This window comes from Trichomycterus rosablanca, chromosome 5, assembly GCF_030014385.1.
Source record: "Trichomycterus rosablanca isolate fTriRos1 chromosome 5, fTriRos1.hap1, whole genome shotgun sequence".
Classification (NCBI taxonomy): Eukaryota; Metazoa; Chordata; class Actinopteri; order Siluriformes; family Trichomycteridae; genus Trichomycterus; species Trichomycterus rosablanca.
This window is the reverse complement of record NC_085992.1, coordinates 40,750,514-40,763,716: the sequence shown is the minus strand read 5'-3', so window position 1 is coordinate 40,763,716 and position 13,203 is coordinate 40,750,514. Positions and strand designations below refer to the sequence as shown.

Below are 13,203 nucleotides of genomic sequence, written 5' to 3'. Positions count from 1 at the left end.
GTGGACAGTCTTTAATCCCCTTATTATACACCATTTAACCTCATACCCCATAAACTGTCGGGAGGAAAACCAAGTCGTTCTGCTCTTGTACTCAAAATTGCAGGCAGTTGTGTTTGTTTTACTAGGTACCTGTTTGAGAATTTGACCAAAGTTGCTGACATAGCCTAGGACTGTGTTTTTCTTCAGCGGGTTCTTCATACTCTCAGCATCGTGCTTGTCGGTATAGAAGTAAGGATGGAAGGTATTGAGGGCCTCAACTGCTGCTACACCTTGCTGTTTGTAGCCAAAGATTAGATCAATCCACAGGTGAAGGTTTGCACTCACAAAGTCACTCTCTAGAGCCTGGGGAGGGGGGAAAAGTCCATGTAGTGATTACAGTCCAAAATAAGTAAAAACATCAACACACAGCAAAAGCAAGATTAAAGTTCAAATGATTTAATAATAACTTTTGCTGACAAATGACATTGTCTTCTAGAAACTTTTATTACAACTTAAAATGTGGTTAAAATGTGTTAGAATTTGAACACGGGACACATTGTAATACTGAGATAATCATAAAGGCGCAGAGTACAAATTGTATTCCATTTGAAATTATGCTTAAAACATTGTATCATCAAAATTACAGAAGAAATTAAGGAATTATTTTGTTGGCTTATATTTGCTTACCTTCTGTATATCGGTATAACTTTAAAAAGAAGCACAAAGGCCAAAGCATTTCTAATAAGACTATTTGTAATATGGGACAATTTTCAGCCAATAGATACAGCCAACTATAACAACATCTTTCAGCGTTGGAAGTTTCCTATATTGTCTTTAGTTCATTTGCATATGAAGGCCAAATACAGACAAAATAGCTCATTTTGTGTGAACTAAAAACAATACAAATATTGCTCAGTAGATTGGGAACTGATAAAACCTGGCCTTTATGTGCCTGCAGGCATAGCACGGAGAGAGGAAAAAAAAGAAAGCATTCATTCCAATAAGCAGCAGGCTTCAGTAATGGAGTTATGAGAGAGTGCAGATATTGTGGTTGTGCTGAATTGGCCCTGTTAGTGTGTAATGACAACGGCTTTAAATAGAGTAATGGGGCTTGCTTGATGAACTCAACAAGTGCCGATTATCTCTGAAAAAGCACAAACCAGAGCTGAGCCAGAAGCATTTAACTCTTTCCAAATGCATCCAGCAGGATGCAACTGTGAAAATGTGTTTCTGCATGATACAAATACTATAGCTATTGGTTTTTGTAGAAATCCCATGCACACACACCATGTTGACAGCCTCTGTATGTGACAGAATGAGAGACAGGACAGGACTAGCATTAGATTTACACTTTTAAACAAAGTCACTGACTTCTCTGTGTGTCCGGATAAACTCTTGTGGATCTCCTTTGGCCCACGGTGGTAACACCACATCTCCTAGAGAGGTTCCGTCCTGCATGCAGCCTGAAATCCCATACAAAATATAGTGAAGCAATGTCCTAAAATTAAGAATGACCTCTTTTAGCATACATTTTAACCTGGAATACAATTTACCAGGAATAATTTAAAGTGTGAACACACCTAAAATTCAAAAATTGATAAAATTTTTACTAAAGTAATCACTTTTATTGGCTCATTACTAGCTGATTAATTAAGTTGAATAATAATCATTTCAGCAGTACCTTCTTTTGTAATAAATGACAGTCGACAGACTTGGGTTTATCCAGAAATCCTAACAAATAATTGTTTCTAGCTCAATAAAATATACAGTTTTTACAACAGTTTACAGTTGTTAACAGTTGTTAAATGTAGCTTAATAAAAATCATAAGCTATTCTTCGTGCATACTATTCAATGAGACATGTGACACTACTACTAAAAAAACTTCAAATCTAAACATTTGACATGAGTGATTTAATGTATTAATTTATTATTTTTACTTTTGTGGTATAAAGTCATTAAAACCAGTATCAATTCAAAAATGTACTTTATTTAAATAGATAAATAATAAAAATACATAAATACAAATAAATGAAAACAAATATAAATAATATGAGTGTCTACTTTGCATTTACATTGTAAATTCTTATAATTTTTATAATAATAATATAATAATTAAAAATACTTTTATAATAATTTTACAATATTTAAAAAATAAAAAAAATATAACTGACAAATTCTTTAGCAATTTCAGTGTTTTGAAAAATATTTGACTTACATTTTTGTACTTTAAAAGCTGAGCTGTTTGGAAAAATCTCAAGGCTTTTTTATTTGGAATTTATTTTATAACTTACACTGATCAGCCATAACATTAAAACCACCTCCTTGTTTCTACACTCACTGTCAATTTTATCAGCTCCACTTACCATATAGAAGCACTTTGTCGTTCTACAATCACTGATTGTAGTCTATCAGTTTCTCTGCATGCTTGGTTAGCCTCCTTTCATGCTGTTCTTCAATGGTCAGGACTCTCCAAGGACCCCCACAGAGCAGGTATTACTTGGGTGGTGGATCATTCTCAGCACTGCAGTGACACTGACATGGTGGTGGTGTGTTAGTGTGTGTTGTGCTGGTATGAGTGGATAAGACACAGCAATGCTGATGGAGTTTTTGAACACCTCACTGTCACTGCTGGACTGAGAATAGTCCACCAACCAAAAATAACCAGCCAACAGCACCCCATGGGCTGCGTCTGACCACAGATGAAGGTGTAGAAGATAACCAACTCAAACATTTTACATTTACATTTTCGGCATTTAGCAGACGCTTTCATCCAAAGTGACTTACAGTTGTGACAGTATACAATCTAAGCAATTGAGGGTTAAGGGCCTTGTTCAAGGGCCCAACAGTGGCAACCTGGCAGAGGTGAGGCTTGAACCGGCAACCTCCTGATTACCAGTCCAGTACCTTAACCACTAGGCTACAACTGCCCTTACAGTAGCAATAGATAAGCGATCATCTCTGACTTTACATCTACAAAGTGATCCAACTAGGTGAGGGTGTCTAATACAGTGGACAGTGAGTGGACACAGCATTTAAAAACTTCAGCAGCGCTTCTGTGTCTGATCCACTCATACCGGCACAACACACACTAACACACCACCACCATGTCATTGTCACTGCAGTGATGAGAATGATCCACCACCTAAATAATACCTGCTCTTTGGTGGTCCTGTGGGGTTCCTGACCATTGAAGAACAGGGTGAAAGCAGGCTAAAAAGGTATGTAGAGAAACAGATGGACTAAAGTCAGTAATTGTAGAACTACAAAGTGCTTCTATATGGTAAGTGGAGCTGATAAAATGTACAGTGAGTGTAGAAACATGGAGGTGGTTTTAATGTTATGGCTGATCAGTGTATATGCATATTTGGTTAGACAGTCACACTGGAAATGTTTGGGATGTGTGGAAACCTTGGATTGGATTTTATTACAATACATTTGTTGTGTCCACATAAAAATATTGTGATCCAGGTCATGTTTTTATTTAGTTTATTACATATTTAAGTGTGTACCAATACGTTATTTAATTAACCCATTTGCTGGTAGTCTAAACACAAACTAAGAATAAGTCTCACCAAACTCAAAGTTGTTGGAGTTCACAAGAAAGTCTGGCAGATAGTAAAACTCTGGAATGAGCTCTCTCACGTCACTCATGTTGTCCTTGGAGGCGGATTCCCAATCCTTCTGCACGCTGTGAAACATTCTCTCAGGAACATCAAAAGAGCCACCCTGCACAAATCCCACAAAAACAAGCACATAACCAGCTATTTACAGGCAACAGCCCCATCATCAGCAACATTCATCCAGCCTGGGCCAAACCAGAAAGAGTCACTGAGCACAAACAACCCTAAACAAAAGAACACAGTATTTGATGGCACTGTGTTGTAACAATAGTGCATTTTAATTTTTTTTTTTTTGCTATATGCTTAATAAGCATGCTGCTTCAGAGTAATGTGTGTCTAGAAAGATACAGCCCAAAAACAAACATTACAAATCCATCAGAATTGACTGAGGCATTTCTGTGCGATTTAGTCCTGATGGAAATCTCAGGAAAAGAAAACATATGTAATTTGTGGTCAAAAGATTATCCTCATTGAATGAAAGCAATAAATACTGTACATGGCAAATGCAGTTAGTTCCCCAAATCTTGTTATGAATATTACTGTACAGAAGAAAGCTGCTCATATGTGGGAAAATATCATTGTGGAGCGTCACGCTAATATTTGTATTGTATTATAGTGAATATTAAATATGCATGACATTTTATTTTAATCAATTGATTCATGTCCTATAAATAAGGCATTTTAAAAGAGGAAAATGTGGTTTCTGTATACCACTGATGCAAGTGAATTTATTTGCATATATATTAAAATCCTCAATTTAATTCAGTTTTGGAAAACAATAGAGTTCTCGCAAATCCCAACAAGGCAAAAAATAATGGCACTATTTATTTAGGAGCTTATTTGCAAAATTGCATTTTCAAACTCTGGACTTTGGCTTTATTTAAGAATTAGACAATATATAATAAAACTTTATTGGTTAATAAATAAAATATACAGAGGTCATGTAAACTCTCCAAAAAAGTCAAGAACAAGGAAACTAAACAATACCTGCAGTGAAATGAAGATCTGAGAGAAGGGTTCCATCCTCACCAGGTAGGATGCCACTATGATGGCTGAAGAATAATGTGTGCAGTAATGACACTGTGCAGACAGTTCACCTGCAACAGTAGAAATTATCCCAAACAGTAACATCAGAATGAATTATAATTATAATTATAATAAGCATCTTGTAATGAAAGTAAATTATATAGATCCTTTACCACACCTTTAAAATACACCGAATGTCATGAGTACACAGCTGGTCAAAAACTACCTACAATGCGAAATCTTACCATCGTTACTTTCAACTTCATTGTATCGCTGAATAAACTTTTCTTTCCTTTTCTCAGTCTGAGCACCCATCGGTTGTGACAAATCCCTGAACGATGTAGGAGATGATAAATCCAGTGTCTGAAAACAGAAACAGGGTAAACAGATATACATACAGTCTTAGATCATTTATTATCAAAAGAGGTAGGGAAGGAATAAAGGAAAGGAAGGAAGGAAAGGAGGGAAAGGAAGGAAGGAAGGTCGGAAGAAGGGAAGAAAGAGGGGAAAGGAAGAAAAGAAAGGAAGGAAGGGAAGGAAGAGGGGTAAGGAAGGTTGGAAGAAGGGAAGGAAGGAAGGAAAGGAAGGTCGGAAGAAGGGAATGAAGGTCGGAAGAAGGGAAGGAAGGAAGGACAGGAAGGTCGGGAGAAGGTCGGGAAGGTCGGAAGAAAGGAATGAAGGTCGGAAGAAGGGACGGAAGGAAGGAAAGGAGGGAAGAAAGGAAGCAAAGGAAGGATGGAAAGAAAGGTTGGAAAGAGGGGAAAAAAAAGGAAGGGAGGGAGGAAGGAAGAAAGTAGGGAAGGAAAGGAAGAAGGGAAGGTTGGAAAGAGGAAAAAATAAAGGAAGGGAGGAAGGGAGGGAGGAAGGAAGGAAGTAGGAAAGGAAAGAAGGAAAGGAAGGAAGGAAAGAAGGTCAGAAGAAGGGAAGGAAAGGAAGGAAGGAAGAAAGAAAGGAAGCAAGGAAGAAGAGAAGGAAGAAAGGAAGCTCGGAAGACGGGAATGAAGGAAAGAAGAAAGAAAGGGAGGGAGGGAGGGAGGAAGAAAGAAAGGGAGGGAGGAAGGGAGGGAGGAAGAAAGAAAGGAAGGGAGGAAAGGAAGGGAGGAAAAAAGAAAGGAAGGGAGGAAGGGAGGGAGGAAGAAAGAAAGGAAGGTTGGAAGAAGGAAAGTAAGGAAGGAAGAAGGGAAGAAAGAAAGGAAGGAAGGAAGAAGGGATGGAAGGAAAAAAAGGAAAATTATGAGTGTTTAGGAAAAATAAAAACAACTAATACCTCTGATTCATAATCAGCCAGGATCCACGGGAACACAGGATACTGCATTAAATCATTGTAAGTACGTCCAGCAAGTGTGTTTAAATGCATGAGGTATTCAAAGTTACTCATTTCTCCTTTCTGTTAAACATGACATTAAAACCATAAATGCAATAACAAACACTGGAATTAAACTTTACACACACACACACACACACACACACACACACAATATGTTTTTGAAAATACTGGGCTTGATTCTGCTCACACATTACCTGCCACTTAGCGAGAGCTATCTTTTCAATTGCAGCTGTTTTCCTGTACCAAAAGAAACACAGATGTTTTTCATAATGCATCTATAACATGTCTTAGAACATATATACAAAATAACTACATTATACAAAAACTATGTACACAATCAAAAGTAGTTCTTATAACATGCATTTTATAAGACTAAGATTATTCACTATTAGTTTATTTAAGTGTTTCTCCAACTCCTGGTCTCAACCCAAGTAAACACTTTTTGAGTGAACTAAACTTGGATTGCGAGCCAGGACTATTCCTTAACATAAGTGCCTGACCTCACTGACTATATTGATTAATTGGGCACAAATTCTCATAGGCACACTCCAGGTTCTTGTAGAAAGAAGAAGGCTGAAGAAGAGTGGATGATATTAAAGCTACAAATAAAAAAGGGAGAAGTTCAGTATAAATTCACATAGGATCATTTAGGATCATTATGTGTTTTATATAAATGACAGTATACACCTTCTAGCAATGGCAGTAGCTGTAACATCTAAAATAATTAAGATAAATGTCCACATACATTTTGCCATCCAGTGTATATTGCATTATAAGTAAATCTAAGTTGTTCTGGCTCTGGACAGTCAGGATTCTGCTTAATTTGGTGACATCATAATTAATAATGACATCATAAGACTCTTTAAAGGTTAGCACCGAAGGTTCTATTATTCTATAAACAGAACATGTTCAGACTCGCAGACACATTGACTCAGGCTCTGGGAAAGGTAAGTTTTCGATGATTTTACAGAAATTAACCCGAATACAGCAAATAGTGCCATCTATGGGATTTACAATACAGTGGTAAAGCTTTGAGCTTGCTGAGAAATGTACCAGCTTAACTGTATTGTAAATCTGTATAAAGATTTATAAATTAGAGAAGTTAAACATTCAAATACAATATTTATTAACACAAGATAATTTCTCTGTTAATATATCTTTACTGTTAATAAATTATATATACAAGTAAAAAACATGATAATCATTTTAGAATGTATGTATATCTTTTAATACAATGAAAACAAATGCCATCACAGTTTTTTATATTTTCCTTTGAGACTCTTTGTGATGTAAATCAGTGAACAAACAATAAGGACGGGGGCATGTGCACCTCGGGTATGTGTTGCTTAGCAGCAAAGTTAAACATGACAGAGCTGCTTTGGCAGGCCTGGCGCGGCTTATTGGGGAGGTCGTATCAGTTTGTTTACAGCTTGTTTAAACATTCACCAAATTTTTATTTAGCTAAAATTCAGATATTGGTTAAAAGTTAAAACTAAGACAACTAAGTATTCTGTTTTGGGTCAGTGGTAAACAAATTCTGGACAAGAATGAGTGATTTTGATACAAACAACAATTCTGGGCAGTGACCACAACAGTTGCCAAACTACATTTACTCAGAACTAACCAATGAAGTTGGTAAGTACATGTGAATTATTAAATAATTGTATAATTTAATACATCGATTGCAAACTAACTGATTGAACCAACCAGATTCGTGATTTGTGTGCTTCTTTGTTTCATAGACATAAAAATGAACACTATTGAACTGCATTTTAAAACAGTCACTCACTCACTCACTTTCTTAACTGCTTATCCAGTTAGGGTCACGGGGGCGTGCTGGAGCCTATCCCAGCTTTTCAATGGGCGCAAGGCACACAGTAACACTTTGGACAGGGCGCCAGTCCATCACAGGGCAGACACACATACACACACATTCACCTATAGGGCAATTCAGTGTCTCCAATTAACCTGACTGCATGTTTTTGGACTGTGGGAGGAAACCGGAGCTCCCGGAGGAAACCCACGAAGAAGGGGGGAACATGAAAAATCCGCACAGAAAGGACCCGGACCACCCCGCCTGGGGATCAAACCCAGAACATTCTTGCTGTGAGGCGACAGTGCTACACACCGAGCCACCGTGCCGCCCCATTTCAAAACAGTGTATAAAAATTATAACTTATTTACAGGCATAAGTACTCGTAAAAATGTTTTCTTTCTATATAAGCCCTATTTCTAAAAAAGTTGTGGCATTTTTACAAAAAAAAATAAAAAAAAGTTTTTATTACTTATTTTCTTGACAAAATAAATTATGTTTAATGTTTTAATTGTATTGTATTATATAAACACACTTTAAATCTTATGCACTAAAACACATTCCATAGGTATTTTAATTGGGTATAAACGGAGGATCCACCAAAGGCTCAGTCTTTACAAGCAAAAATGGGTCTTAGCTCAGAATAATCAATCAGTTTAAATTCTCAATGCAAGATTGCAACTGATCTCAGTCTTGCACCATCTGTGGTGGACAGTGAAAACACTGGAAATATTTTCTTTGTACCGTCATCAAGCACACTCCTCATAATCAATACAGTGATCTCTATAGACAATCCCCACCATACACACCCTATACAACCCATTCTGCACTCTGCACTTTACTCACATGAACTATATCCACCACACCTGCACACACACCATGTATAATTTATATCTTGTACAATACATCTCGGACTTGAAACTATTATTTCAATTATTCCTCATTCCCATTTCATAATTTTTGTATATCTGTACATAAATAATGTCTTTAATCAATACATGTATATATTGAACAAATGGTGCTAGTTTATGTAAGTTAATGTGTATATTTTTTGTAATTAATATGTATTGCAACTGTGAGGGACTATGTTCGTAAGATTTTCACTCACCTTTCACACCTGTGTTAATGTGACGTGACAATAAAGTGATTTGAAATCAAGGTTCAAGAGAATTAGAAAGCACAGATTCTTGTTTTTATTGCAGTTTCTGGAAAGGGAATTTGTATTAGTACAATATGGATATTGTATATGGATTACATTTTCGTATTGTCAATACAAAGGTTCATACTTGTGTGTTATGTGTATCACATACTGTGTTTATGTACTTAACGCTGTGTTGTTAGGGCATATACAATATTTTAGATTGTATCCGTGCTTTGTTAAAAAGACAATACCACAGCTTTAAATTCTTTAAAAGTTTGTATTTAAAAATTTCTATTGAAGTTTCACTGTATCACAAAACAATTTTAATTATCCTCAACTATCACTTTGATAGCACTTATAGTATAAAATATCTAATTATTTCTTACCCCTTGAGCTAGATTGCTGGAAATTACCTGCTTTAAGATGATGTTATAGACCCTATTACATTCAATATATCAAAAAAAGCATGTCCACATAAATGAAATCCAATATTCTGTCTTGGGCAAATGCCTAAATCTTTTAAATATAACACATGAAGATGAATCGTACCACTGGTCAGCTCCCCATAATTGCACGTGTTTGAATGCAAAAGGAACACATAGAAAATGTAATGAAAACAAGGTAAACCGTATTAGCCTTGTATCTATATGCGCTTGAATATGATTAATGAGCCATGAAAGGGCCCGAAGGGCTTACAATGCAGCCTCTTCTTATTTAATAGGAAGATGCGAGGTGCATAGCCTTTAAATTATTTTCCAAAGTGTCATTTATCAAAGCACCGATTTGACTCCATTCTGCAAAAAAAAAAAAAAAAAACACACTGGATCAATCAGCTGTAACACACTCAGCCCCCACCCTCACTAGCAAACGTCTTTATTTTGGCTCTGAAATACACTCAGTGCTTCTTGTTGTCCTAGTTTTACCTCGATTAGAATGCTGTATGGTTTTAAGAGCTGCCTTTAGGGTGAAATGGGTGAGTGAGCTGGAGTGTAAACATTACATGCTGCTCAGCTCCCCAAAGGTCCCTCCACTCTGCCTGAACTGCCTAAGGGACTACACAACACCACTATAGGCATTCTATGTATCTATGTAAATAAAAACTGCTTAGTCATTAAGCTGTGCATGTTTAGTTACAGGTATTAGGACTGAGATCATAATTATACAGATCAAGTTAAGTCTTAATTATGCTGATACCGGTTTAGCTATTGAAGATGGACAGTCACCTTTGGCTAGGTTTAATAGTGGGAAATACTGTACTAGAGCAAAGCTTTGGAAATTGGCAATATAAACAATAAAAAATGGCAGAAAAACGTAAAACAAATGCCTCTGTTTTATTGTCTGAGTAGCTGGTGATATTTAATATCACAAGCAGTGGAAGTTCAGCGGTGAAAATACTGGACTAGTAATTGGAAAGTCGCCGGTTGAAGTCTTACATCTACCAGGTTGCCAGTGTAGGGCTCCTTAGCAAGGCCCTTAACCCTCAATTGCTGGGATTGTATAGGCAATTGTAGGTCACTATGGACAAAAGCATCTGCTAAATGCTGTAAATATAAATGCAACTGTAGTACAGATAAATTAACAAATAAACTGATACGTTTTACTATACACAACTAATGTGAAGACCTTTATGATAAATTACCAACTAAATAGTAAAGATGCCACAATCTTTTTCAAGGTTAAATAAATCTGTTAAGTGATTAAGTGTTGTGTTTGACTTTTCTTTTAACTAATTGATTACATTAGATGTTTTTATTATTAATTAAGATAAATGTTGTTACAGTCTCTAAAAAACAATCACAGCCCTGGGCAGCTAGCTACCTTATTTCTGCAGGGTAACCTCGTATGTGGGATTAATATTTCTTTGAATATTGAGGAAATTCCATGCTAAATTTGGTGCCCATAACTTTAAATGATGTTTAGATTTTTTTGTCTTCAACAAAAAGAACAAAGTGTATCTACTGTACCTCTGTGCTTCCCTAATAGTTTGAAGTTTGGGTTACTGATGCAGCTAAAAACTTTATACATTTCCTAATCCTTTGATTGGTATCTGATACGGAGTGGCATTGCTTCTTAAAACATGAAAATGGCAAGTTGGCATTGTGACTGTTGTTTAGTTAGTTTCTTTGTTTTGTTTATTAGGATTTTAACATCATGTTTAACACTTTGGTTACATTCATAACAGGAACAGTAGTTACTCATTACACAAGATTCATCAGTTTACAAGGTTATCTCAAACGCAGTCCTGGACAATTTTGTATCTCCTATTCACCTCACTTGCATGTCTTTGGACTGTGGGAGGAAACCCAAAGTAAACCCAGGCAGACACGGGGAGAACATGCAAACTCCACACAGAAAGGACCCGGACCGCTCCACCTGGAGATCGAACCCAGTACCTTCTTGCTGTGAGGCGACAGTGCTACCCACTTAGCCACTGTGCCGCCTGTTGTCTGCAAAATTACCAAACACACAACTAGCCTTGGTCAAAAGTAGACATAAATGGTGGAAATATTCATTTACGAAAGATTAACTAGCTGTTAAATTACTTAATTACAGTAATTACAGGTTAAAAAAATAAGCAACTTAAGAATTGCAAAGCAATTATGTGGTAGTAATACATCATTGGATGTAATAATAATAATAGTATTAGTATTAGTAATAATCCAGTATTTCTAGTGTTATGTTGTTTATTAATGAACATTTATTTTATGATGTGTACAGTTAATCAAGCAAACATTTTACTGTGTGATCATTCTTTTTTTTCAATCTGTGTTCCTACAGTACCATGGCTAAGGGAAAGAAGGGACCAAAGGGCAAAAAGATCACTTTAAAAATGGCTAAAAATGCCCTCAGGGTAACACCCGATGGAAAAAGGCGGCTTGATCTGAGCAACATGGGTATTGACACTTTCCCGAAATGCCTTCTCAAGCTGACAGGCATGGAGGAGCTGGACCTAAGCCGCAATCAGCTAAAGACGATCCCTGATTTCATCGGCAAGCTCACCGGTGTGCGCTGGCTCGACCTGCACAGCAACAATATCAAGCAACTACCGATCAGCATCGGGCAGCTGGAGTCACTGTGCCACCTCAACCTGTGCAACAATAACCTGGACTCAGCCGGTTTACCCGCTGACATCGGCAACCTGAAGAGCCTGCAGACGCTCAACCTGGGTTTGAACCAACTCACTGCTCTTCCTCCCACCATGGCTGCCCTGACCAACCTCAGAGAGCTGGGTCTGTTTGACAACAAGCTCACCACAGTTCCTGAGTTCATTCAGGCCCTGCCGAACCTCAAGAGAATCAACACTAAGCGTAACCCTGTTGCATACTCTCAAGGAGATGCCAAAGATGTGAAAGCAACCAAGGGTCTGTATTTAGTGAGGGAGGCAGATCTGTGTAAGCTGTGTGCCGAGAAATGTAGAGAGGAGCGGATGAGAATGAAAACGAAAATGCTTTCAAACCAGACTCAGCGGAGGAGTCACTTTTCAGGACTGGTCACACCAAACTCCGTGGCACATAACAATCAGGAGCTGTGGCGCTAGACCATTGCCTCAACTCACGTGGGTCAAAAATGGCATGCCAAGACAAACATATGGATTCATATAAGATGATATTTAAAGACAATTAAATGGCATAATTAAATAGCAAATGTAAGTGTTTTATTTTACACATAACCAACATAAGTAAAAAATGCATTACTAACACTTGACTCACTAAAGCTGTCCTTAGGCAAAATGCTAAATTACAAAAGGGCAGGTAGTTAGTTGGCAGAAATGTAAAAAAAATTGAGAATGGGGGTCTAAAATAAATATAGTTCAAAGTTAAAACAATTACTGTAAAGATACTGTGCAGTGCCACTTGAAGAAAATTGTACATCTAAAAGATATGACACAACAAGCCAAAATCAAGAGTAGCACCAACCGGGGGGACAGTGTTTGACTGGCCAAAAAGTGTTTTGTCATAAACTAACAAAGATCAGCCATAACATTAAAACCACCTCCTTGTTTCTACACACATTGTCTATTTTATCAGCTCCACTTACCATATAGAATCCCTTTGTAGTTCTACAATTACTGACTGTAGTCCATCTGTTTCTCTGCATGCTTTGTTAGCCCCCTTTCATGCTGTTCTTCAATGGTCAGGACTCTCCCAGGACCACCACAGAGCAGGTATTATTTGGGTGGTAGATCATTCCCAGCACTGCAGTGACACTGACATGGTGGTGGTGTGTTAGTGTGTGTTGTGCTGGTATGAGTGGATAAGACACAGCAATGCTGATGGAATTTCTAAACACCTCACT

The 13,203-nt window shown here is 37.2% G+C and overlaps 2 protein-coding genes across 2 annotated transcripts in view; one reads left to right on the top strand and one right to left on the bottom strand.

Moving 5' to 3' along the window:
• Positions 1 to 13,203, bottom strand: part of wdfy4 (WDFY family member 4) — a 104,335-nt gene that overhangs the window by 11,451 nt on the left and 79,681 nt on the right. Inside the window, exons 48-54 of the mRNA XM_062996169.1 lie at positions 6,148 to 6,190; positions 5,894 to 6,013; positions 4,872 to 4,989; positions 4,588 to 4,697; positions 3,553 to 3,706; positions 1,351 to 1,442; positions 130 to 342 (exon numbers count right to left, since the gene is read on the bottom strand). Coding sequence (XP_062852239.1) covers positions 130 to 342; positions 1,351 to 1,442; positions 3,553 to 3,706; positions 4,588 to 4,697; positions 4,872 to 4,989; positions 5,894 to 6,013; positions 6,148 to 6,190 — 850 coding nt within the window. The remainder of the gene's footprint in view (positions 1 to 129; positions 343 to 1,350; positions 1,443 to 3,552; positions 3,707 to 4,587; positions 4,698 to 4,871; positions 4,990 to 5,893; positions 6,014 to 6,147; positions 6,191 to 13,203) is intronic.
• lrrc18a (leucine rich repeat containing 18a) lies at positions 6,858 to 12,536 on the top strand. The gene is made up of 2 exons (XM_062996168.1): positions 6,858 to 6,900; positions 11,686 to 12,536. The coding sequence occupies exon 2, from the start codon at positions 11,690 to 11,692 to the stop codon at positions 12,443 to 12,445; it is 756 nt and encodes a 251-aa protein (XP_062852238.1). The 5' UTR covers positions 6,858 to 6,900; positions 11,686 to 11,689; the 3' UTR covers positions 12,446 to 12,536.